We start from the raw sequence: 23,802 nt of genomic DNA, 5'->3' as shown, positions 1-23,802 counted from the left end.
TGTTTATAATTAATAATAATTAATAATTAATTTTTTACTAAACTTGTCGATTTGTTTTAGCAAAATTTTGCCACAAATCTAAAGTTTTAGGTCTTGTAAAAACAAAAACCATTTTTTAAGAAGTGGTTTTTAAATACTTTTTTTAATTTGTCGAAATAATCTAAAAAAAAAATAGTGTATTAAATTTAGTTCTAACGTCAAAAATTAACAAATACGGTGAAATTTTATCAGACCTGGCAACACTGCTGTCCTTACCTTACAGCTGATTATTTTTTTGTTTAGAAATCCTAACAGAACTAAATCTAGTAAAATATTGTAAAATTACTTGTAATTAAATAAATTATAAACTAAAAATGATTTAGGGCTTTATTATCTAATTTTTGAGTCTGTGTTTCTAATCCGTATTATATTGCCATCTCTTGGCAAAAAAATAACATAAATTTGACAATTCCAAACTGTCAAATTTGTTTATTCCTGTGTGCAAGTATTGTGTGATCGAAGATTCCAATTTCTCTTCAATTTCATCGAAAATGAACCCAGTTTTGTTACAAAAACAGTTGCGAGACAATGCCGCAGACCTCAACGACTTTTACAAAGAATTGGAATGTTGGGGTGAAGATATGAAAAAGAAAGAAGAGTCTCGTCAAAAAACCGGCACCAAAGTGAGTAAAATCTTTATTATTTGCTTTTCAAGCTTCTACAGCCTGATTTTCAGCCTTCTGATGAGTGCCAAACCGTGCCCAAGAAGAAAAAAACAAAAATCAAAGAAAAAGTTAAAAGTAAAATTGGTTACACTGATTATAAGGCATGGGACAAATTTGATGCTGATGCTGAATGTGAAAAAGTGGATAACAGTGAGAACGATGAGTCTGAATTGACGGACGAGTGCGATGAAACGGCCAGAGATGAGGCTTATTTGGAAAAAGAAAAGGTATTTTTTTTTTGGTGTTGATAAAAATTATTTTCCTTTTTTTTGTAGGGCAATAAATTCGTAAAACAGAAAAAGTGGAATGAGGCAATTGAGTGTTACACACAAGCTATCGATTTATATTCATACGATCCAATTTTTTACGCTAATAGGGCGCTATGTTATTTGAAGATTGAAAAGTATGGAAGGCGTTTTACCGAATTTTTCTAATTTTCTAAGTTTGTAGTTATGGAAAGGCTGAATCAGACTGCACACTTTCACTGAAATTGGATCAGACTTATGTTAAGGCCTACCAAAGAAGAGCAGCAGCAAGAGAAGGCCTAAATAAGTTGGAGGAAGCCAAGGCAGATCTATTAAGGGTTCTAGAATTAGAACCAAAAAATTGTGAATCAAAAACTAATCTAGAAAACCTAAAGAAAAAACTTACGAAAGTTGAACAGGTCCAAACTCAACGTCCAGTTTCAAAATTTACAGCCTCCAGAAACAAAAATTTATGCAATGTTATGAAACAGAGTAATATATTTACTCAAGAAAACAAAATTAATGAGAATAAGGTTAATGAAACAGAGTCTGTTATTCCAGTTAAAGCAATTAACAAGCCTGTTCACTTACAATCCAAAAAGCCTTTGAAACGAATCGAAATTCAAGAAATTGCGGAATTTTGTGAGCTAAACCAGAAAAGTGAATCTTTCCCAAAAGTAGATAAGCCAAATATGACTTTAAAAACCGATGATTTGAAAATTGTGGAGAGGCATCCTAGTGGTCAAAATGTCCATGAAATTAAAGAAAACAAAGATCACACAAATAATATTAAAATGGAATTATCTACTCCTAAAAACTCAGTACAGTTTTACTCCTCTTGGAAGCATCTGAAAACGATTGAGTTTAAATATGAGTATCTAAAGTTGATAAAACCCGAAAATTTGCCTCTCATATTTAAAGAGTCGCTAGAAAGTGGCGTTTTTAGCGAAATTTTGGAAGTTTTAACTAAGTGTTTTATCGAGAAAAGAGATGATGTTTTCGATTTTTTAAAGTATTTTACTAAAATCCGAAGATTTTCAGCTATCATCATGTTTCTGAGTGATAATGATAAAAACTGTGAGTCTGAAAGTGTTTTTTCTTATTTTTCATGTATGTTTTTTAGGTTTACGCAAACTTTTTGATTACACTAAGGACCGTGGAAACCACCCTAATGGAGATGTAGAATCCTTAATTCAGATATACGAACTCAATAATTAAGTTACTGTAAATTTAATAAAGAAAATTTGGTTAATTAATTGTATTTTATTTAAAAAAATTATTTACGTTGAGAAAAAGAGAATTAAGTATAAAATATTGTCGCTAATATTTGTTTAAAATTCAACAAAACGTTAAATGATAACTTGGGTGCAATAAATCTTGGAAACTAAAGAATATGATATCATTTATTAGCAGCAATTTAATATAGAACTGCAGATAAAATAAGATATAACAATTATCACTTTGTACAAAAATAAACAAGGATTTCGGATTAAATTATTTTGTTATTGTCTGCTTGAAATAAATTGCGAGATCAAAGATGAATTTGGTTAAAAAAAGTACAAAACGTTTTAATATTTATACTTTTGATCATTTACAACTTCAATTTTATTTATGTTAGTTAATAAAAAAATAACTAATTACTTTAGGAAAGAAATAATTGTAACATTTTCAAGTACGATAAAAATGTGATCGTTTTTCAAGAATAAAATTTTTAGTTGTGGACTTATTTTTATTTTTTTTAATGGAACTCAAAAACTCTTTCTTCCTAAAAGCTATGGACTACAACTATCGAAAAAAAATTGTGTAAATTGCCATCATTTTGAATAAATCCCAAAACTCAAAAACAAAAAAATTTAAATCTCATGACACGATTTCATGTTATAGAGAATTGTAATTTTAATTAATTATTATTTTCTGAAGGAAAATGATTTTGCTTTTTGTTCACCATGTTACCATATACAAAAAAAAAATATGGAATTTGATAGAAACTTCACATACTTTTATTTCCAACACTTTGGTGCACATGTTTTGCCACACGTGTCACTTAAAATGCGTCTTGGCAGATATTTTTTACAGTATTTTGGTCACAATAATACGAGACTTCAAAATCAAGGTTCCCCATTCTCGAACCAAGGCCACAATTGTTTTTAATATTAATTATTTAGGTCCTATACTCAAAGATTAACAAAAATTTCTATTACATACAAAATAGTCAATCAAATAATCAGTAATAAAAAAATATTTATTGATTTCAAAGTTCATCACTTCATTAGAGTCTAGAAAACTCATAATTATGTAAAAAATAGCTTATTAACTTCTAGACCCGATAAGAAATTTTGCATTTTTTTAGTCCTAATGGAAAACTCGATTACAATAAATGACTGATATGACTTTTAAATAAAAATTGTACTGTCTATACTTTCTGATTCAACTGAATATGAAAAAGAATTTTTTTCTTCTTAATGGAGAACAATGTATAGAAAGATCCATTTTATGATTTTGGTAAAATTACAATTTTTAAGTAATAACAATTAAAATAAAGACGTCAAGATGTGATGACGTAAATGTTTCAATAATCCGTTTTATACGCAAATTTGATAAATGTTCATTGCATACAACGTATGAACCATGACCTTGACTACATTTATTGAAATCAGTTAGGTTGTGATTAAGCCAGGAAATAATTCAGAATAATTATTACATAATCCCCAAATCAGCCAAAAACGAAAGTAACATTCTGTGAATGAGTAGGTGAGAGGTGATTTAACTCAAGGCGGAGCCAAGAATCGTACGATTTTCAAAAATATCACCCCACGTGTCTCTTTGTTTACTTTTACAACCAGTTACGTATTAAATCCTGCGTACGAACATTGTTTATTCTGACTAACGCAAATTTCGTGGACCCCACTTTCATTATTTATAACTAACAATAAATTGCGATCCCTTCCACCGCCTTGTTTATCAACATTTGTCCAGTATTTATTTATCAAACGGTGGCTGGGATCGAATTATCAATCGTGGATTTTTCTAGTAGAGCGCGAGTGCGGAAAATAAGTGCTTGACGATATTGGACCCCCACGCAATTGTTCGCGACCAGTGTCAGAGCTAATTTAAAATACTATTCGAGAACACGGGATTATTTTTACTCCGGTGGTGAATTTGTTGAAAAAATGTCGATTTCGAAAAACCTTAGTCGGTATAAAAATTGTGTTGGGAAAATTTCCGCAAGGTGAGTTCAGTTTACATAAGAAATTTGGTCGTTATTGCGTTCACTCTTGGTGCTTTTACTTTTTTTAACAAAGAAATGAAGCGCATTTGAATGAAGACAAATACGATTTTTGAGGAATCAACTAGGAAGTATTTTATTTCTGAATATGTGACTTTTAAAACTTAAAAAAATAGCTAAATTATCATTGTTATTATCACAGATTTATTATCACTTTTGTTCTCACATCCGCCTTAGAAAAACAGCTGATGATGAGGCGCGATGCGTGCGCATTAAATCGATTTAAATTTAAATAAATTCTTCATTTTTTCTATTTTTTAAGAAAATGTTATCAGAATGTTATCATTATTCAATGTTGCCAGATATCTACTGATTTTCATGCTTGTTTGGTGATCTCTAAAAACTTTTGTAAAACAAAATAGGCAACGGTAAAAAATTAATAGGTACACTAATTTTTCAATCATAGTGAATTAGGTTAAAAATAAATAATATTATTTTTGCATCTTTATCGAGCATCTTCCATTCTTTTCAACCAGATACTTGATTATTTTGACAATTCTTTAGCAGGCACATTTTTCAGCTAGAAAAATTGCAATTGCAAAATTTCGTTAAAAACTAGCCAAAAATTCAACAAAATGGGCCAAAATGGTGTTCTTTTTCAGTGTTTCAGCACGTTTTTGAGATAAAAACAAGAAAAATTTGACAAATCTTGTTAAAGCAGACTGAAAAATTACAAAATCGGTATTATTTTTTATCTTGTTTCACTCGATTTAGTTGGTTTTTGAACAAAGACTAATCTATTTTGCAAAACATTTTGTGTAAACACGCCCAAAAATCACACAAATTAATTGAAATTGATGTTACTTTGTTTATTATTCCCTCGATTTTGTTAAGTTTTGACTGTTTTGAGCAAAATTAAGTCAAAAGAAACTTCAAGTTTGGTCGAATTTTTTGCACTAAAATCTCAGAATTTCGCAAGATTTCGCTAAAAGAAACCAAAGAAACAACAAATTAAGTCGAAAATTAATGTCTCTCTCCGGTGTTTTAGCACGTTTTTCAGCTAGAACCACAATTATTTTGCAAAATTTTAGCCAAAGAAACACAAAATTAAGCCGAAAATGACATCATTTTTACCTTTTTTTAGAGTTTACGCCGAAAATTCCATTTTTGCGAGATTTTGATTTGATTTTGAGTCAAAAATCACTAAGTTGTAATTTTTACGTAAACTTTCGACAGTTTGGAAAGATTTTAAATCGTAATTTTGTAATTTCGTGTAAGTAGGTGTAAAGTTCCTAACTTTTTCAACATTTTAACTCGAATCTGGTGACTTTACTTTTTTTGAGCTGGTGAAACTGTTCATAATGGCGTGGAAAAATTCAACGCCAAAGTGCGTGATTTGAAAAAAAGTTTTCATGTGACATTGCACCAGATCTAGTGATTTTCAGGCTTGTTTGGTGATCGGTAAAAACTTTCCAAATGAAAAAAAATTGTTATAAACAGTAAAAAATTAATACACTAATTTTTCAATTATTGATTTGAATTAGGTCAAAATAAATACCTAATACTATTTTTGCGTCTTTCTCGAGTATGTTTAAGCACGTTTTTGAAGTAAAAACAAGAAATTTCATATAAACAAGCTAAAAAATTACAAAATTAAATCGAAATTGATATTGATTTTTGTTGTTTGTTTCATTCGATTTAAGTGTTTTTTGAGCAAAACTAAGACAAAAATTAGCTGCGATATTTCGCTAAAATAAATCATAGAATCAACAGATTAATTTGAAAATATTTTTTTTGCATTTCTGGAGTACACGTTTTTCAGTGAGAAACGCAATTATTTTGCAAAAGTTTCTTAAAAACAAGCTGAAAAACCATGTCATTTTTGTCTTTTTCGAGAAAACTCGGATCGGCGAATTTTATTTTTTCGGGCTGGCAACATTGAATACAATTGGGCCGTCAGCCATTTTTTTTATTTTTAGATGATTTTTTGCAACAAAATTAAACAATTTTCAAACATTTTAGGTCATTATAGGTAATTACCATTATCATAAAAAATCGTAAAAAATTACAAGGATTATCAACAAGTCAGTGTTGCCAATAGATTTTTTTAAATGATTGATTTTTGTTGGTGATTTATTTTTTCTATCAACCCCTACACAAAATCAATAATCTGTTAATCGATTTTCATAGCATAATCATTAAGAAAGTTAGATAAAAATATAAATATTTATCATTTTGTAGTTATTATTATAATATTTTATCATGTTTTATGTATTTTTATCCTTTGGTGTTAATTTTAGGCAACTAAACTGTGATAGTTCCAACGCAGTGGACCCTCAGAAACTCCAAGCAAAAAACGTGATCATTTCCCAGTGGACTTTAGTCAATCAATTGAAAACAACATTATTGTCAAAATTCTCAAACGGGAAAACTGTAGAAAATGCCTTAAATCAAGAATTCACAAACTTTTTACAACGAATACAACCAACAGTTAACGGAATCGATATTACGAAATTTTTGAATTCTTTAACATTGCCTATTTTTAAAAACTCTGAACAGAGTGAAATCACCAGCGTTAGTAAAGACGGTGTCAAGGAAATGAAAAAAGTTGTTCCAAAATGGAAGGAGAACAGCGTTACCACTAAGGTAAAATATTCTTGAAGCTATACAAATAGTATAAATTTTTTTTTAGGAATCGGTAGCCTCTCGAACACATCAAATTTTAGATTTGTTGACAACGGCCAAATCAGGGGAAACGATTTTGAACAGAACTGAAGCCTTAAATGCCCATCTCAATAAATACCCTGAAGCTAAACATTTTGCAGTTAAGGTAACGCAAATTGTTAAAAATTGACCTGAAATTGATATTTTTTTAATTCTAGAGCAACGCAATTCCTTTATTATTAAAAATAAAAAACGGAAATGTGAATGACACAATTACTGGCGCAGTCAATGAAGCCCTTGCCTTGTTGGGCTACGCCGGTCCTGTCTCTGGAAAGGGGGTGAGAATTTTATCCATAGACGGAGGCGGCGTTCGAGGAATACTTGTAATAGAAATGTTGAAAAAACTGGAAGAATTAACCGGAAAACGAATATCCGAAATGTTTGACCTCATTTGTGGTGTCAGTACTGGTGCTATAATTGCAAGTTTAGTTGGTATGCCTGTTTTAATTTTGATTTTAACCGAAACTGATGACTTTTTCTAGGTGTAAAACGCTACACATTGGATGAAATTTCCGAAATTTATAAGAATCTGAGTATTCAGATTTTTACTCAATCCCCTCTAAAAGGCACAAGCAATTTGGTGTGGAGCCACTCTTATTACGACACAGCGCGGTGGGAAAAGCTTCTCCAAGAACAAATTGGCAGTCAGACGCTCATTTCAACGTCTAGAAGCTCGAAATGCCCAAGGGTACGTCAATATAACAAACTTAACCAAAAAAAGTTTTATTTAAAGCAATTTTGAAATCCAAAGTGGGCTGTGACTTTGAAATTAGGTTGGCAACAATGAATAATTATGTCAGATTGGTTATGCCCGCGGCTGTCCAGTCAAAAATGAATCAGTGTTGTTAACTCAAAAAAATTAAATTTACCAGATTCGAACTGAAAAAGTCGCCATATTTAAACTTTTCGAATACTGTTAAAGATTTACGTTTTTTACGTAAGTTTTGCAAATGTGCTAAAATTACCCCACGTCGGAAAATACAAAAATTAGAATATTTTCGGTCTAACTTTCTAATTTTTTGGCTTGTTTTAACGAGATTTTGCGAAATATTTACGTTGTTACCCGAAAAACATGCTAAAACACTTGAAAAAGGCAAAGATAATGACTTGGTTGGGTGTGTTTTTGGCAAAATTTCGGAAAAAACTGAGATTTTAGTTCAAAACCGTGTTCAAAAATTTAAAAAAGGTGAAGTAACGTCATTTTCGACCAAATTTTGTATTTTTACCTTATTTTTTTTATAAAATCTCACTCAAAAACAAGCTAAATTGAATGAAACAAACGAAATAACATTAGTTTAGATTTATTTTTGTAATTTTCGGGCATGTTTCGACAAGATCAAGCTGAAATAACATTAATTTCAATCTAATTTGGTAATTTTGCAATTTCAGCAATGTGTATTTCAAAACCGTGCTTGAACACTTTAAAAATGCAAAAATTACACTAGTTTTTGGCTAATTTGGTGAATCGCTTGGTTCCTTTTTATTAATAAAATTTTACAAAATAGTATTGTTTCTGGTTAACAAAATGAACTAAAACACTCCGAAAGGGACAAAATAATGTACTTTTCGATCAAATTTAGCGATTTTATGACATCGTGTCTCATAAGGAACAAATAATAGTCGTAAAAGTATTTTTTTCTTTACTAGTTTGGAAATTTTTGACTGGAGAAATTTGGCAAAATAATTGAGTTTCTAGCAAAAAAACATGCAAAATGCTTAAAAAAATGCAAAAAACAATGTCATGATTTTTGTCTTAATATGTTATATTATTAATAATTAAAAAATCTAATCGAATTTTGTTTCTTGACGATTTCGCAAAAAAGTTAATTTTACTAAAAGTTTGGGCCAATTTTCGATTAAAGATACCGTACGATCAAAAAAAAAATTAGTAGAGTAGGGGACGATTACTATTCTACAGTTGGCAAGACGAAATTTTCCACACAAACTGGAAGTGAAAATGACCATTTTTGTAATAACTTGCAACAATAAAAATGTTCTGCTCTAAAGTGAACAGTATTTCACTCAAAACGAATAAAATGCAAACTTGTCAGTTTTCGCTGACATTTGACGTCAAAAATCAGAATTGCCATCTGAAGGACTTTAATCACCGCCTACTCAAATTTATTTTTTTTTGATCGCACGGTATTAGAATTTTGACAAAAGTTTTCACCAGAGACTAGCATAAAAATCACCAGACATTGTGAAATTTCACCAGATTTGACAATTGACTATAAAATTATGACAGTCAATGTTGCCGAATCAAGTTACTCATTGTCGCCAACTAAACTTTGAACAGAAATGGTAATTGCACTTACAAAAATTATTTACATTTTTTCAGCTTTGTGTTTTATCAGCGGTGGTAAATCAGTCACGATTGTCAGCTTATGTCTTTCGCAACTACTCTTTGCCATGCCGTGTGCAATCACAATATATGGGGAACCATAAACACTTGATATGGGAGGCAGTGAGGGCATCGGCCGCGGCCCCAACATATTTCGAGGAATTCAAATTAGAAAACATGTTGCATCAGGTAGGGACAACGGTTTTTATAAAGTAAATTTATTCAATTCGGGAAATTTGTCGTTACATCCCATGGTCGGGAAGTAATGTTATGAGACCATCAAATGTCAAAAATTCAATTTGTCATTGCAACTATGTCAATAATGCATCAACTTTGACAGAAAAGTCGATATTTGATTATAAAAAAATTGTGATTGTGAATTAAATAGTATACAAACCTCGGTGGAAAAGTCTATACTCCTTGGAATATCTGAGCCCTCGGATTAATGACACATTTCCCACCTCGCATGTAATATAAAGACTGTTTTTTTTTTAAATGGAAATTACCAAGTCAAAATTTTGATGAAAAAATTGGTAGCAGCTTGTCTCCATAGCCACAAATTTTGTTTGCTCTTTGTTTTTGTCCCTAGAAATTTAGTTAAAAAATTATGGTTGTGTTCCAATTGAGATGTCAAAATTTTGACTTTTATGAATCTTGTGTGCCTGTTTGCTCTTTGAAAGCGCTATAATTGAATATCTAAGGACATACATCATTACTTAAGGTCTAAAGACAGAATTCAGTGCTAATAATTTTGACAGAAACACACCGCAAGTAAGTACAATGTTGTGGACAAAAATGAGATTCTTGCTACAAAAACTTTGAAGAAAAAGGATGTATATACAGAAAAAAGTTATTTATCAAAAGATACAAGTGGGTATTATGGCGATTGGCAATAAATTTTGTGTAATTTATTGAAATGAGCTCAAAGTTGATGCATTTTATAAATTCTTCTTCAGCTTTAGTTTCAAAATTGTTACTTTTTTCCTCAAAAAACGATGCACAAGACACTAATTTAATCGCGTTCTTTCCGAGGTTCTTTCTCATTCATGTTTATTTTGTATTCTTGTCGATTTCTTGCTAAAAATTAAGAATATTTAGCAAACCTGCATTAAAAATTGCGTCTACATTTTAACGGGCCCTTTTTCTAACTTCCTGCTTGCGAACTATTCGTTTCCAAATTTCGAAAAACTGTTAGTGTACCGAATTTGTTTCTTTTTTGGTGTTTCGTCTCTAAATTTTCTTAGACGATTTTTTGTGTTGACGTTTAATGGCCTTGTTTTCAAATTAATTCAAAAAACCGGAACTGCCAACCTCCTTAATTAAAATTACCATGAATGAATTTACTAGTGATGCCAACGTTAAGACTGTTTGGCATTTCCATTTAAAAAAAAAACAGATTTTACTATAGATTTAAAATTATTCAGGACGGTGGAATTTTGTTCAACAATCCGACAGCAGTGGCAATCCACGAAGCGAGACTCCTCTGGCCCGAAGTGCCCATCCAGTGCGTGTTATCGTTTGGTACCGGCCGTACCATCCCCTTGCCCATCGACCCCAACACCCAGCAATCGGTCAGAAACTCGTCGTGGAAGAGCAAATTCTATGCCATTATTGAGAGCGCCACGGACACGGAAGGGGTGCACACCATGCTGTCGGATCTGCTGCCAGCGAGCATCTACTACAGGTTCAACCCCTACCTCACCGAAATGTTGGACATTGCTGAAATTGATCCGAAGAAAGTGGAACAATTATTGAGAGATGTTGTGATGTATTTGAGACGAAACGAAGATAAGTTTCACGAAGCTGCGAGGGTTTTGCTGCAGGAAAAGACGTTGAGGCAGAAAGCCATCGATTGGTTGAGTTTGCAGCAAGAAATTCGGGGGTTCAAACGACTACCTCAGACGTTACTCGCGGCGTAGCGAAAGAGGGGTGGAAGATTCGCAGTATTATCAACCTTATCAAGTCGGAGAAAAGAAAATTTTTATTTTTAGATTAGAATAACAGATTTTATATCAGAAATTTGTTTTTATAGAAGATTATAAAAGTGTGGGACCTACAATTCGTATGCCATTTGCAGAAAGTTTCTTAAAACTTCTAGCATAGTGATAGAAATGGTTGTGATAATTGTTAATATGTAAATAAGAAAACTGATTTTATTTCATAGAATACATATTTTGAAATAAAGTTTTTATATCTTATACATTTTTGATTTCACTTTTTGCTCTATTCATGACTTCTTTGACGTTTGAATTTGAAAGTCAGGGTTGCCAAACTAAAATAAATTTGACGCCAACTTGAGGAGAAAAATCAGTGTTGCCAGGTCTGGTGAAATTTTACTATATCTGGTGATTTTTATACTAGTTTAATTTCTGATGATTTTTTTTTAAAATGTGTGTAGTTTCAGCAGAGAATTAATGAATTTTGAAATATTTTTTTTAATCGAATATTCGCCCAAATGTTGGTAAATTAACTTTTTTATCAATTCAGTCAAAACTAACACTATTTTTTTGAGCTATTTGCACGTTTTTTTAGACAAGCAGAAACTCAAATGCTAATTTTTTTTAAACAAGTTGAAAAATCGGGAGACAGTTTTATTATTTTAGTTATTTCACTCAACAAGGTAAAAAACACGCTAAAATGGGTCAAAAAGTAAATTATTTTGTTCATTTCTGAGCGTTTTAATATGTTTTTAACCAAAAACGGAGCTATTTTGCAAAATTTCCTTAAAAACAAACCGAAAATTTATTAAATTAGGCCGAAACTAGTGTTATTTTTGCTTTTTAAAGTGTTTCAGCACGTTTTTAAATTACATTCAAATTTTTGTTAAAACTGACTGAAAGATTATTAAATTAGATTGAAATTGATATCATTTTAGCGTGTCTCGTTCGATTTTGTTTCAGGCTTGTCTTTGATTTTAAGTTTAATTTTTTTTGTTGCTAGAGTTTATTTTGTTCTATTGAGTTTGACTTGGTTTTTGGATTCGTTTTTGAATCAGAAATTCATTTATTTTGCAGGATATTGTAAAAACATCATGTTTAAACACAGCTAAATAAACCTAAGTTGATGTTATTTCGTTTATTTCATTTGATTTAGCTCTTTTTGAGTGAAATTTTGTCAAAAAAATATGACGAAAAAACAAAATATGGTGTTAATTGCAAGATTTTGCTAAAACAAAGCAAAAAACATCAAATTAAGTCATTATTTTTGACTTTATCAAGTGTTTTAGCATGTTTTTTAAATAAAAACGTAAATATCGGGTGACTGTAAATGATTGTCATTATTTACCTCAAGTTGGTGTCAAAGTTAAAATTTTAGCTTGGCAACCTTGACTTTTAGACTTCTAGATTTTTTGTCACATACATTAATAGTTACCCGGTATTTCGCAAAATTGAATTAAAAACTATCCAAAAAAGTATAGAATTAGACTAAATGAAATAGCGTTATCTATTTTTGCATTTTTCGAACGTTTAAATACGTTTTTGAGCAGATTTGCGAGATTTATGTAAAAAACATAAATCTTCGACAGTATTCATAAAAAAATCATATAATAATCTTGTAATGTGGTGAAAATACACTAGCGATCACGGAATTTTGGACGATTTGTCATTCAACTGAGAAAAAAATGTAAAACGGGCTTTAGACTACTAACCTCACTTTGGGTTTTTGTAATTTTTATCCTGATAGCTAAAGAAAAAATGACAACACATCAAAATAATTTATTGAACTTATATAAAAACACGTATTGCTGGCATTATTCTTTCGGAAAATTGACGCCAAAAATAAATTTCAAGTAAAACTTTCAAATTTTGGTTTCAAACGTCAATCATAACGACAATTAAGCGTGGCTTACATTGACATTTTTTAAACTAACATTATAAATTTGATGTCCGCCACTGGTGTAAGAAATCTGGTAACTTTTGAACATGCTCTAGAATTTTCTCTAAATTATTAATTTTAAAGTGGATTTTATCTTGAAAAGTCGATTTTTTTCGAGTCTGTGTCATACAGGTGGTCTCCACGTGTGAAATATGGCATTGGACTCGCCGCCTCCGCTTTGCGCCCAACAATAGGCATTGTGGGGCTGTCAGCCGTCCCTTTTACAGAAAAACAATCCGTTCTTATCGCCCCTGCTGTCCACAATACCCTGTCTTTCACCCTCCATCGGCGTCATTTTTGCAGACGACGCCCCTGCTCCGCTCCTGCCACACAGCAGGAAGAGTATTTTCAAATTCGAAAACCTGCGCATGTGCGACACGCAATCAGCTGTGGGAGAAGAAATGGCTCCGACCACTCGGTCAGTGGTGCAATTCGCAAATTAACAACAAATTTTCGGACGAATTATGTGATAAATGGCACGAGGGGCACCTGCGACACAGCCCTGGCCGCCGAGTCGCGTAAGTAGGGCTGCGCCACTCGCTGTGTTTCAGTGCGGTAATCCGCCCCTTGCAGGTGTAGAGATGTGAAGGAGTCTTGCGGTGAATGAGACACTGCCTCGGCGATGGCCACCATGATGTATCCCACTTTGACCAAGTCGCAGAGTATGCGCTCCAAACGCAAGTCTGCTGTGGAGCTCCTGGCGGAGAGTAAGCCCTTTTATGTGAAGTCGGAAATTGTGAGGGACACCACACAGGCGATTCCCACGCGGTTGCCCAACCCCGGGCCCGGATATGGGGGCTACAACAGGAGCAAGTCGGTCAACGTGGCGGCACACGGAACCAACTACAGGCCCACCACACTGCCCCAATGTAAGTTAAGAAATGGGTCATCGGGGGTTCCCAGAAATGTTTGGAACAATCACCAAAGACAATGAACTGTTAATTGCGAAATGCTGATTTTGCTACCCACAACTTTTCTTTTTTCTGTACTTAAAACTGACGTTTTAAATTTTCTTGCCGACCAATAAGCACAAAAACAACCTTTTACTGAAAAGAATATAAATAAAATGCTTTTAATAGTTTAATAATTATTAATAATAATGCTGTTAATTAATAATGATCAAGTAGGCCACTAATCTGAAATCATAATTTGGCAACATTGACTGTCAAATTCAAACGTCACATTTTTATAGTTAATTGTCATTCATTTGCGAGGGGAGGTAAAACAACAATTAAACCAATTATTGTCAACAGATTTTATGTCATGATTATTTACAATCACGCGTTATAAAAAGTCTCATTATTCAATGTTCCCAATTTAATTCCAAAGTCAGAGGCCACTTTGATACCTACATTAATACTTCTATTTTTATTTATAAAATTTATATAAAATTTAATTCTAATTAATAATAATTGGTCTCAGAGAAAGCGTAAAAATCGTAAGTGATGGCTTAGTTTTTCAGAGTAAGAAAAATTCCAGTTTAGGTTGAAAAAAGAAATTGTAATTTCTATCAATTAGAAAATGTAAGTTGTAAGAGTTTTATAAAATAGGTCAAGGTTACAAAGTTTAGCTAGTTTAAATGTTGACAGTGATAAGATATTAATAGGTTATTGACAAACGTCGGTTTAGTTATTATAAATAAAAACAAAGAGATAGCATTGTTTGTTCGGTTACAGTAAAAGACTGCCGCCCCATTAAACATCTATTATCCATCGATAATATTTCTCTTTTTTTTTTGAAAACAAATTAAATTTGGTTTTTAATATTGGGGCATTTAAAAATAGACTGTGAGTGACCTACATTATGATGTGAATGGGGAAAGGTCAGTGGTTTCTGGATGTGAAAAGGGAAACAAAACACCTACATCATACATAATTGAGAATAAATTTATAGTCGAGTTCATTTAACTGTCTACTCAACGAATGAAATGTTAGCAATAGTTATTTTCATAACAAGTTGTGCAAATGAATAATGCAATTTTTTATGGCAAGTTCGGAATTCGGAATTAGAATAAATTTTATGAAATCTAAATGTTTTTTGCGAAAAATGTCAAAAATGAGACTAGTGTAGGAAATCGAAAATATTAACACGCGAGTTATGAATATTTCAAAAGCGAATTATCACGCAATAGAATTTCCTGGAGCCTCGATAAGAAACGATATTTAGGCATAATCAGTAAAAAACGCTTAAATGAAGTAAAAGTGCACTTGAAATGTTATGGTACTTTAATGTTATTGTAATTAGTTGTCATGTAGCTCATGACTTTGAAATTATGTTGGCAACATTGACAATTATACATATAATCTTTTTATAGACGAAAAAGTTAGTTTTTTGTGCAATTCATCTTGTCAAGTTTTTCGAGTTTTGACATTTCTGATCGAAGGATCCCATGACTTTGAAATTAAGTTGGCAACATAAACTATCAAATTCAAACGTCACATTTTTATAGTCAATTGTCATTCATTTCCGACGGGCGACCGCTGGCATAGCCGTCACCTGGCACAATCCAATAACTCTGCGGTTACAACAAAAAATTAAAACACTAATTTTTCAACCAGACTTAGTAAATTAGGTCAAAAATAAATAAAGTTGCGGTCAATTCATAGTGGTCATTTAATTCATTGCAAAGTTGGCAGCCCCTAGCCCGCCAACTCTAGTGTGTGGGTTGGGTCTATGTTGGCAGCAGAATTAACTAAGTTCTGTCAACAATTGTTGTTCTGTGATTGTAACAGGTCCAGTAGATTTTATATGTGAAGTATTCTAACCCGACTTTTTCATAATTGTCATTTTTGATAGATACCTCCCTAAAAACAATTAGATGTTTAAAGTCGGATTTATACAACTCAATTTTTACAAATTTACACAGGGAAGTGGCCACTATGAATTGACCGCAACTTTATGTAATTCTCTTTTTGCATCTTCTTGGAGCATTTTCCTTGTTTTTCAATCAGAAACATTATTATTTCGCCAATTTTTTTCAAAAATAAATCGAAAAAACCACCCGATTGGTTAAAAATAGTTTGTTTCTTTATAAGCTTTTGCTAAAAAGGGTAGGAAACGTCAATTTTTTTGTCTTTTTACGAATGTTTAAGTAGTTCTCAGCTAGAAATACAATTATCTCGTTAAAAAATTCAACAAAATGGGCTAAAAATTACGTTATTTTTGCCTTTTTCGAGTGATTAAGTCCGTTTTTGTGTTAAAAATAAAAAATTCGAAGAATTTTGTTTAAACAGGCTATAAAAGATTACAAAATATAATCGCTCGACTTACTTCGTTTTTGAACCAGAGGCTTATTTATTTTGCAAAATTAAAGTAAAAATTACAAAAAAATTGATGTTAATGTTATTTTGTTTGTTTCATTTGGTTTAATTGTTTTTTGAGCAAAATTAAAACAAAAATAAGCCGAGAAACCACTAAATTTCGTCGAAAATGCGTTTAAGCTCGTTTTTGTACTAAAATATCAGTTTTTTGGCAAGATTTTGCTAAAACATTCCAAAAATTCAACAAATTAAGTCGAATATTACATTATTAATGCATTTCTCGAGCGTTCAAGCGTTTTAATACTGTTTTCAGTTAGAAAACGCATTAATTTCGCATTTTTTTGAAGAAACAAGCCGAGAAATTACAGAATTAGGCTGAAAATAATGTCATTTTAGCTTTTTTCAGATTTTTTACCTAACAACTTCGTTTTTTCGCAAGATTTTGCCATCTAGAGTTAAAAACGCTAAATAAATTTTTATAATAAAAAGATTATAAAATATGTTTTTCTAGTATTTTTTTTTCTACCGAACTATTGGACTCTAACCAGGTAGTTTATACAGGGTGTTTCACATAACTTTACAAAGCTAGCGCCTAATGTACGCACCCAAATATACAAAAGTCACAGAAAACTGGATACAAAAAATACACATTTAATTATTTAATTTTTGGAAACCCATGACAGTAGTTGTCAAACTAATCACTGTTTCATTAATAGTCATAAACTGCAGTTTTTCAGAAACGATTATCATTTGTTCTATCAAGAGACGACATGAATATGAGTCTAGTTTATCGATCTTAATCAACAACTAACTAAAAACGTTGTAATTTTTTAAAGGGTGAACAAACTAGAGAGGATTATCCAATTTTTCAAAATTTGTAATCGATTTCGTATCGGAATATGTATTATTAATTGCATCTTACAGGCGCAGGCCTCGTAAAATTACGTGAATCACCCTGTATAAAAATAAATAAATTTGACATTTTTATCTTTATTATTAATGATGTTGACAGTTCGTGCAGTACTACCAATCCACTTTTCTAGTTCACCAATCATTCGATGTTGCCAACTTAATTATTAGAAATTTAAGGAATAAAGTAACAATTCTTGTTTTATTCCAGATATGGCCGTTTCTCCCTCACGATCCCTTCCTCCCCTTTCCCACCGCCGTTCCGTGCATTTGGGCAGCAACGACCTTCTCCAGAACAAATTACGTCAGTTGCTGGTTTGTGATAGTGCAGAGGAATTAAGTGTCGAACAGATGGCACCCCTGAGTCCCCCCGCCGAATACGCACAACGGTGTCACAAAAGCCTTCCAGACCTCCACTGCAGAGCTGAACCTAGTTCGAATAAAAGTAGCAACAAGAGTCTTTCCAATAGGGACAGCGGGGGCTCCAGCGGCCACTACACGCAGAGGAGCGAACCGGCGCCGCCCCCACGCCAGGTAAACTTCAAAAAATTCAATCTAGAAATCTTAATTCTAACGTTTTTGCAGTTTTTGCAGGACAGTCGCCGCGATTCGGGCTCCAGCACGCAGCACAGCGGCGGCAGTTCGTACTACTGCTGCCAGGAGCCCGATTGCCGCGCCCGCCAAGCCTACCCGCCCCCCTCGACGTTCAAGCGTCAGAAATGCCTTCGGTACAAGCGCGATCGGCCGATTCTCCGCTCGAAATCGGACATCAGCGACCGGTATTGGCGCCCCCCTGAGCCCCCCACCAGCCACCTGGAGCAGTTCTTCGAGCATCTCGGCATGACCAGCGACAGCTACGAGGAGATGTTGACCAATAGCCGGTCGTCGGAGAGCCCCGTTTTCTTCTCGGACGTGTCGACGGTGGACTCCAGCAGGCCCCTCGACAACGCCGATTACTGCCCCTCGTCGTTCAGAACCAGCGAGCCGCCTTCGATAGTCGAACGCAATGCCCGCATCATCAAATGGCTGTGTAACTGTCGAAAATCGCAGTTGACGTGAATATACATTCCTCACAATCACACAAATGACGCGCGCGAATTTACACGTTCATAGCATTTTAATTCTTTGGGGGAATCGGGGAAGTACCTTAGTGTGACACGAACAATAATTCGAATCAAAGCGACTTTTGACGTACCAAAATTTGAGTTGTGATAATTTTTTGTTTGTTTTTTAGATAGGAGTGAGAAATTGGGAAGAACTAATCTGCTATGAGGCACAACATACAGCTTTGCTCGAACAACGGCTTGTGGAGTGAATGAAACACTCAATTTTTAACTGTTTCGAACAATCGAAACTCGCAGTTACGAACGACTATTCCGTCTTATTGGATTCAAATCGAATCAAAACTAAGTTTTCTATCTTCCCTTATCTTAATCTCGTCAAGAAAAGACACAAACACCAATTTTTATTTTGGATACTTGTTTCAATTTTATTGTGATATTTGAAAATAAAAAGTTTCACTTTACTTTGCGCCTGCATCCTGAAACACAGATTTGAGTGTTGAAAAGGTCATTTCTTAGTAGGTGGCAGCAGCGTCGTCAAAATTCTGACTCTTCTTTTTCTTAAAGATTAAAATAGAGGGTCTAGTCTTATTTGAATCCAATTTTTGAGTTTAATTGTGACTTGCTCAAATGAAACCAATAACTGCCTTCATGATTGACATGGCCGCCTAGGTCATGCGATTTTTAGTGATAGTGTTTCGTGTAATCAGTATTTGATTGGTTTTTATCATTCCCTCCTTTTTACGTGATTTTGATCTCCGGTAACTGCAAGTTTTGGTAAGAGACATAAATGTGTCAATTTATACGTTGTGTATAACTATACTTCAGTTATTGACAACGTATATCTCATAGTAGTCGTAGAGCCTAAGCAGACGTTTCACTTGACAAAAATTAAGACAATAAGAGCTGAACTGTGTGTTGGAATTTTCACAAATGTCACTTTTTCGAATCGTTGTGTGTTCTAATGTAATTAGATGACTAAACTTTTTTACTTTGGAGTAGAACGAATTTCTACGTGGATCAATATTACTCGATTGAAAGTGATAACAATATGCTTATTAAAATACGAATATTTCTTTTAATCATGTTATCGAATTCGTGTAATGTGAATAAACATAATCAGTGATGAATTTAGCAATGTTGAATATTTAAATGTAATGTTTCATTGTTTTCCTTAAATAAGCACGTTGAGGTATCTGAGGATCTGTTTTTTCTCTCACAGTATTACTGTTTCGTTTGGTGTATGCTGCATTTTAATCGTTTTTGCTGTTTTTTTGCATAATTTAGCAATAATCCCGAATTAATATCTTTAACATGGGTTTTTATCGAGCTATCAGCTCCTGTTAATCAATTAATTGAAACATATTTAACATTTTTATAAGTTTGGATTCAGTTGACACTTTTGCGTCCAATTAAAGGGCACAAAAGTGTTGATTAACTGCGAATACTTGTGTATATACATAGTTATAGCTTGTAGTTAAGTACCCATGTAATGGACTGCTGTTAGTTACGATGCTGTGCATCGATTCTGTCTAGTCTGTACTTAAATTCTGATTGTTTCAATATAGAGCATAGCTATGTTTACTTAATTCTTACAAAATATATTATTCTGCAATATTTGCCTTTCATTAAGGTCGCCCGTGATGTTTACACAAGCGCATTTAATTAAAACTGGCGGCTCCCGTCGCGAGGCCAAATCCTGTCCTTCCCCCGAATTTCTAGGGCCTTTTCTGCTACCAACTGTCGCATTGACCTAACTTATTTCTGCAATATTTGTCGTTCATTAAGATCGTGCGTGATGTTTACATAATTGCATTTGATTAAAACTGTGGCAGCCCCCGTCATGAAACCAAGCCCCGAATTTCTAGGGATTTTTTGCGTCAACTGTCACATTGACACGTCAAGTAACCTAACTTATTTGTTTATTGTTTTCGGTTTGTTATTTGCATTGTTGAGAAAAGTGGCGAAGTGATACGATCGAAATCAGTTAGATTTAAGATTCAGAATGTACTATGACTAGCAAGAAACAGGATTGTACGTGTTTGTTTCCATTCTTGCCGTGCTGGTACCCCCTAAACCCCGACGATTTGATCAAGAAGCGCCGTAGCAATGACATCGACAAGCAGATTGCTAAAGACAAGGAGGAGTTCAACAAGACGCTCCGGTTGCTCTTGTTGGGGGCCGGCGAATCGGGCAAGTCGACGATTATCAAGCAGATGCAGCTCATTCACGTTGATAAATTCAGTGATACGGTTAGGAGACAAAGACGGGACGATATTAGGAATAATCTCGTCGATGCGATAGTTGTAAGTATGGGGTGTGGGGGCGATTGGGGCTGATTTGCCCCATTTTTTGTTTTAGAGCATACTTGGGGCAATGCCCAAGATCAGCCCACCAGTCAGATTAGATAACGAGAGGCATGAGGCAATGGCTGCGTGGGTTCTAGATAATGCAACTAAACAGGATTTTGACTATCCGAGTCAGTTCTACGAGTTTACCAAGCTTTTGTGGAAGGATAAAGGAGTCCAGGCATAAATCCCCCCACATCATGAGTAACTTTTTCTAAAATTATGATTCTAGGCCACTTTTGAACGGAGTAATGAATATCAGTTGGTAGACAGCGCCAAGTATTTTTTAGAAAAGATTGATGAAATTGCAAGAGACGATTATATGCCCACAGATCAGGATATTATAAGGTGCAGGGTCCTCACTACGGGTATTTACGAACTTTCCTTCCAAGTTAGAGAAATTAATTTTCAGTAAGTTTAAAAATTTCATAAAATTAAGTTTAATTGTCATTTACGTCACTTGACACAATCACTAATAATTCGGTGTTACCAACTTAATGTCAAAGTCACCGGTCACTCTGATAGGAAATTTGCTTCAATGGTGTTGGTGATTGAGTAGAAATTCAATGTTGCCAACCTAATTTTAAGTCACAGATCACTTTGATCGTGTGTTTTCGTATAGTGTGTTTTTTTTAGAACGAAGTAGGTGGTATCGGCATCGGCCGCCCCATTTACACAATAAAATTCTTAGAATTGTGTAAAATTGGTTGCCGACTGTAGAGGGGTAATTTTAAAAACGAAGAAAATTTCAATGTTATTTGTTTTTTGGCATTTTACTATAAATTAGTGTCTACAAATTCAATTAAGAACAAAAACAACATTCGATGAATCTTACGTTTACTTAAAAATAAAACAAGAACATAAAAAAGGACTTAAATTTTCTTTTGGAATACATAATAGCTAAACTTTCTCGACAGAACTGGTTGTTGTTCTGTCATTATGCTACACCAAAATGCTGAAATCGTGCACCAACAAACGACACTTTAACTTAAAAAATTATGACATATTTCAAAAATAATGTCAAAGATTAGAGATTTTTAAAAAATATTTGGTAATTGTACAGTGAGATCAAAAAGTCTGTCTGTCAAGCAAGCGTAGAAATTTAAAACGTATGTCTGTAGAAGATAGAATGTCACAATGACAAATGAGAAGTGTCAAAATAATTTTTATGTAAATTATAACAGGAAACCGTGGTGAACGATTTTTATGGATAAACACCAACAAAATCTAATTTTAGTTTGTTTTGAGACGTTTCATAGAATAATTCAATTTAATTAGCTCAATGTTTTAATTTTTATAAGATAATTTTTGACATCCAGATAACATACGAACTGCCATGCAACATACGTCCTCAACTAGGACGCCTACTTGATAGAAAGACTTTTTGATCGCACTATAGTTCAATGTAAATAAGGCTTGTACCGTGGTGCGAAATAGAGCAACCTGATTTGTCAATTTTAGTCCCTAACTCCCGTAACGCTTCGTTCTTAAAAAAAATAAAATATAATAATTTTTTTTAGGATCATAGACGTGGGTGGGCAGAGGGACGAGCGCCGCAAGTGGTTTTTGTGCTTCAACGACGTGACATCCATCATCTTCGTCACAGCTTGTAGTTCCTACAATTTGGTTTTGCGTGAAGATCCGTCCAAAAACCGTCTCAAGGAAAGTCTCGAATTGTTTAAAGTGGTGTGGAACAATCGGTGGTTGTGTCGCATTTCCGTCATAGTATTTTTAAATAAGCAGGATCTCTTCAGGGAAAAAATCCTTTCAGGTTGAATTTAAAAAAAAAAAAAAATTCGTTTCAATTAACGGGGCCAATTTTGCAGGTCGAAGTAAGCTCGAGGACTATTTTCCTGAATATAAAGACTTCAAACCGTCGCAAGTGGAACGTGGGGAGCATCCCGAAGTGAACCGAGCCAAACAGTTTATAAAAAACGAGTTTGAGGTGTGTTTGTATTTTTGATGATTTTCTGTGTTTTCATTAGTGGCTTTCAGAAAATCAGCAGATTGAGTAATCAATCGTTGCAACACCGGTTTTACCCCCACTTCACCTGTGCGATAGACACTGATGACGTCAAAAGAGTCTTTGATGTGTGTCAAACGGTCTTTGACGACTGCCGCAAAAACATTCAAATCAAGCATCTCATCGAACATGATTTAATGTAACTGTGGTACTTACAAGCATTTGTTATTTGTTCTCCACTTTATTATTTATGTTTTAAAGCAAATAACTATATAGTCTGATCAGTTTCTGATTCAGTATTTGAATGTGATACTTGTTGAAACGAATTTTTTGTTAGAAATGCTTCCTTTGTTCTCATACTGTTATTCGTGCCTTCACACGAACTAAAATCTGGACAAAATTCTTTGTGCCTTAATTTAGTTTTTATTGTTTTCTCTTGTGAAGATCTGACCAATCTTCATTGCCCGGTAGTTGAGTATCTCACGCTAATAAATAAGTCAATAAATTAACTGCTGCTAAACGCACATTTGTGGTTTTTCTACCTCCATATTTGCCAAAGACTGTTTTTTTCGTTATATTTTAATGAAGGGAAGATAGAAGTAAAAAACACCAAAAAAGAGTATAATAAAATTTGGAGACGGAAAGCAAAAAGCCAATTTACGCCGTTTTTAATTCAAATACGTACATAAACACGTTACAAGAAAACTTTTTGTCTCAAGTTCTTCAGTTCACACAATATTCTTAATAAGTTCCATATTTCACTTTAGGTAATCGTTTCAATGATGGATATTTGCTTTTGTCTATCAGTATCTTAAAATTAAAAAAAATATACAAGGTCAACAAAAAGTATGGAACCAAACGGTTTTTGTTTAAACTTTTAATTTTTTGAGAAACTGATGAATGATAATATAATAATAATAATAAAATATTGTTCATTGCAAGATTTTGCTAAAACAAACCAAAAAAGCATGTTTTCAAGTAAAAACGTAAGTACCGGGTGACTGTAAATGATTGTCAAATTTAAAATTTTAGTTTGGCAACCTTGACTTTCAAACTCAAACGTTAAACTTTTATAAGTAATTGTCATTAATTTGCTGATTTAACAAATCTGCTGATATAACAAATATTAGGATTACCAATAATTC

The 23,802-nt window shown here is 33.2% G+C and overlaps 4 protein-coding genes across 5 annotated transcripts; all 4 read left to right on the top strand.

Annotated features, from left to right (window-relative positions):
- Window positions 1-337: 337 nt before the first annotated feature.
- Window positions 338-2,201, top strand: LOC123010484 (RNA polymerase II-associated protein 3). The gene is made up of 5 exons (XM_044407400.1): window positions 338-662; window positions 716-931; window positions 980-1,107; window positions 1,155-2,026; window positions 2,073-2,201. The coding sequence occupies exons 1-5, from the start codon at window positions 531-533 to the stop codon at window positions 2,165-2,167; spliced, it is 1,443 nt and encodes a 480-aa protein (XP_044263335.1). The 5' UTR covers window positions 338-530; the 3' UTR covers window positions 2,168-2,201.
- Window positions 2,202-3,772: 1,571 nt separating this feature from the next.
- Window positions 3,773-11,438, top strand: LOC123010483 (calcium-independent phospholipase A2-gamma-like). Its single transcript, XM_044407399.1, has 7 exons — window positions 3,773-4,178; window positions 6,476-6,821; window positions 6,868-7,005; window positions 7,058-7,331; window positions 7,382-7,587; window positions 9,238-9,429; window positions 10,665-11,438. Exons 1-7 carry the CDS (start codon window positions 4,120-4,122, stop codon window positions 11,157-11,159), a joined length of 1,710 nt encoding a protein of 569 aa, XP_044263334.1. The 5' UTR covers window positions 3,773-4,119; the 3' UTR covers window positions 11,160-11,438.
- Window positions 11,439-13,343: 1,905 nt separating this feature from the next.
- Window positions 13,344-19,963, top strand: LOC123010708. 2 transcript variants are annotated; one of them, XM_044407789.1, is made up of 4 exons: window positions 13,344-13,638; window positions 13,690-13,985; window positions 17,497-17,819; window positions 17,871-19,963. In XM_044407789.1, exons 2-4 carry the CDS (start codon window positions 13,739-13,741, stop codon window positions 18,342-18,344), a joined length of 1,044 nt encoding a protein of 347 aa, XP_044263724.1. In that variant the 5' UTR covers window positions 13,344-13,638; window positions 13,690-13,738; the 3' UTR covers window positions 18,345-19,963. The 2 variants fall into 2 exon arrangements, with proteins under 2 accessions (XP_044263724.1, XP_044263723.1); XM_044407788.1 differs by having other exon boundaries at window positions 13,353-13,634.
- Window positions 19,964-20,238: 275 nt separating this feature from the next.
- Window positions 20,239-23,181, top strand: LOC123010713 (guanine nucleotide-binding protein G(s) subunit alpha-like). The gene is made up of 6 exons (XM_044407793.1): window positions 20,239-20,652; window positions 20,708-20,875; window positions 20,927-21,105; window positions 22,215-22,465; window positions 22,521-22,639; window positions 22,690-23,181. Exons 1-6 carry the CDS (start codon window positions 20,359-20,361, stop codon window positions 22,858-22,860), a joined length of 1,182 nt encoding a protein of 393 aa, XP_044263728.1. The 5' UTR covers window positions 20,239-20,358; the 3' UTR covers window positions 22,861-23,181.
- Window positions 23,182-23,802: the final 621 nt, after the last annotated feature.

Source organism: Tribolium madens, unplaced genomic scaffold (genome assembly GCF_015345945.1).
Source record: "Tribolium madens isolate multiple individuals breed KSU strain unplaced genomic scaffold, Tmad_KSU_1.1 Scaffold_91;HRSCAF=231;Tcas5.2_LG7, whole genome shotgun sequence".
NCBI lineage: Eukaryota > Metazoa > Arthropoda > Insecta > Coleoptera > Tenebrionidae > Tribolium > Tribolium madens.
The sequence above is the reverse complement of the archived record's forward strand: the minus strand, read 5'-3'. Positions and strand labels throughout refer to the sequence as shown.

Coding starts and splice junctions, on each gene's coding strand:
- LOC123010483 (XM_044407399.1), top strand. CDS start 4,120: ATGTCGATTTCGAAAAACCTTAGTCGGTATAAAAATTGTGTTGGGAAA. Junction 6,822..6,867: donor AGAACAGCGTTACCACTAAG/GTAAAATATTCT, acceptor ATTTTTTTTTAG/GAATCGGTAGCCTCTCGAAC. Junction 7,332..7,381: donor TATAATTGCAAGTTTAGTTG/GTATGCCTGTTT, acceptor GACTTTTTCTAG/GTGTAAAACGCTACACATTG.
- LOC123010708 (XM_044407789.1), top strand. CDS start 13,739: ATGGCCACCATGATGTATCCCACTTTGACCAAGTCGCAGAGTATGCGC. Junction 13,986..17,496: donor GCCCACCACACTGCCCCAAT/GTAAGTTAAGAA, acceptor GTTTTATTCCAG/ATATGGCCGTTTCTCCCTCA. Junction 17,820..17,870: donor CGGCGCCGCCCCCACGCCAG/GTAAACTTCAAA, acceptor ACGTTTTTGCAG/TTTTTGCAGGACAGTCGCCG.
- LOC123010713 (XM_044407793.1), top strand. CDS start 20,359: ATGACTAGCAAGAAACAGGATTGTACGTGTTTGTTTCCATTCTTGCCG. Junction 20,653..20,707: donor ATCTCGTCGATGCGATAGTT/GTAAGTATGGGG, acceptor TTTTTGTTTTAG/AGCATACTTGGGGCAATGCC. Junction 21,106..22,214: donor GTTAGAGAAATTAATTTTCA/GTAAGTTTAAAA, acceptor AATTTTTTTTAG/GATCATAGACGTGGGTGGGC.
- LOC123010484 (XM_044407400.1), top strand. CDS start 531: ATGAACCCAGTTTTGTTACAAAAACAGTTGCGAGACAATGCCGCAGAC. Junction 1,108..1,154: donor TGTTATTTGAAGATTGAAAA/GTATGGAAGGCG, acceptor CTAAGTTTGTAG/TTATGGAAAGGCTGAATCAG. Junction 2,027..2,072: donor GAGTGATAATGATAAAAACT/GTGAGTCTGAAA, acceptor TATGTTTTTTAG/GTTTACGCAAACTTTTTGAT.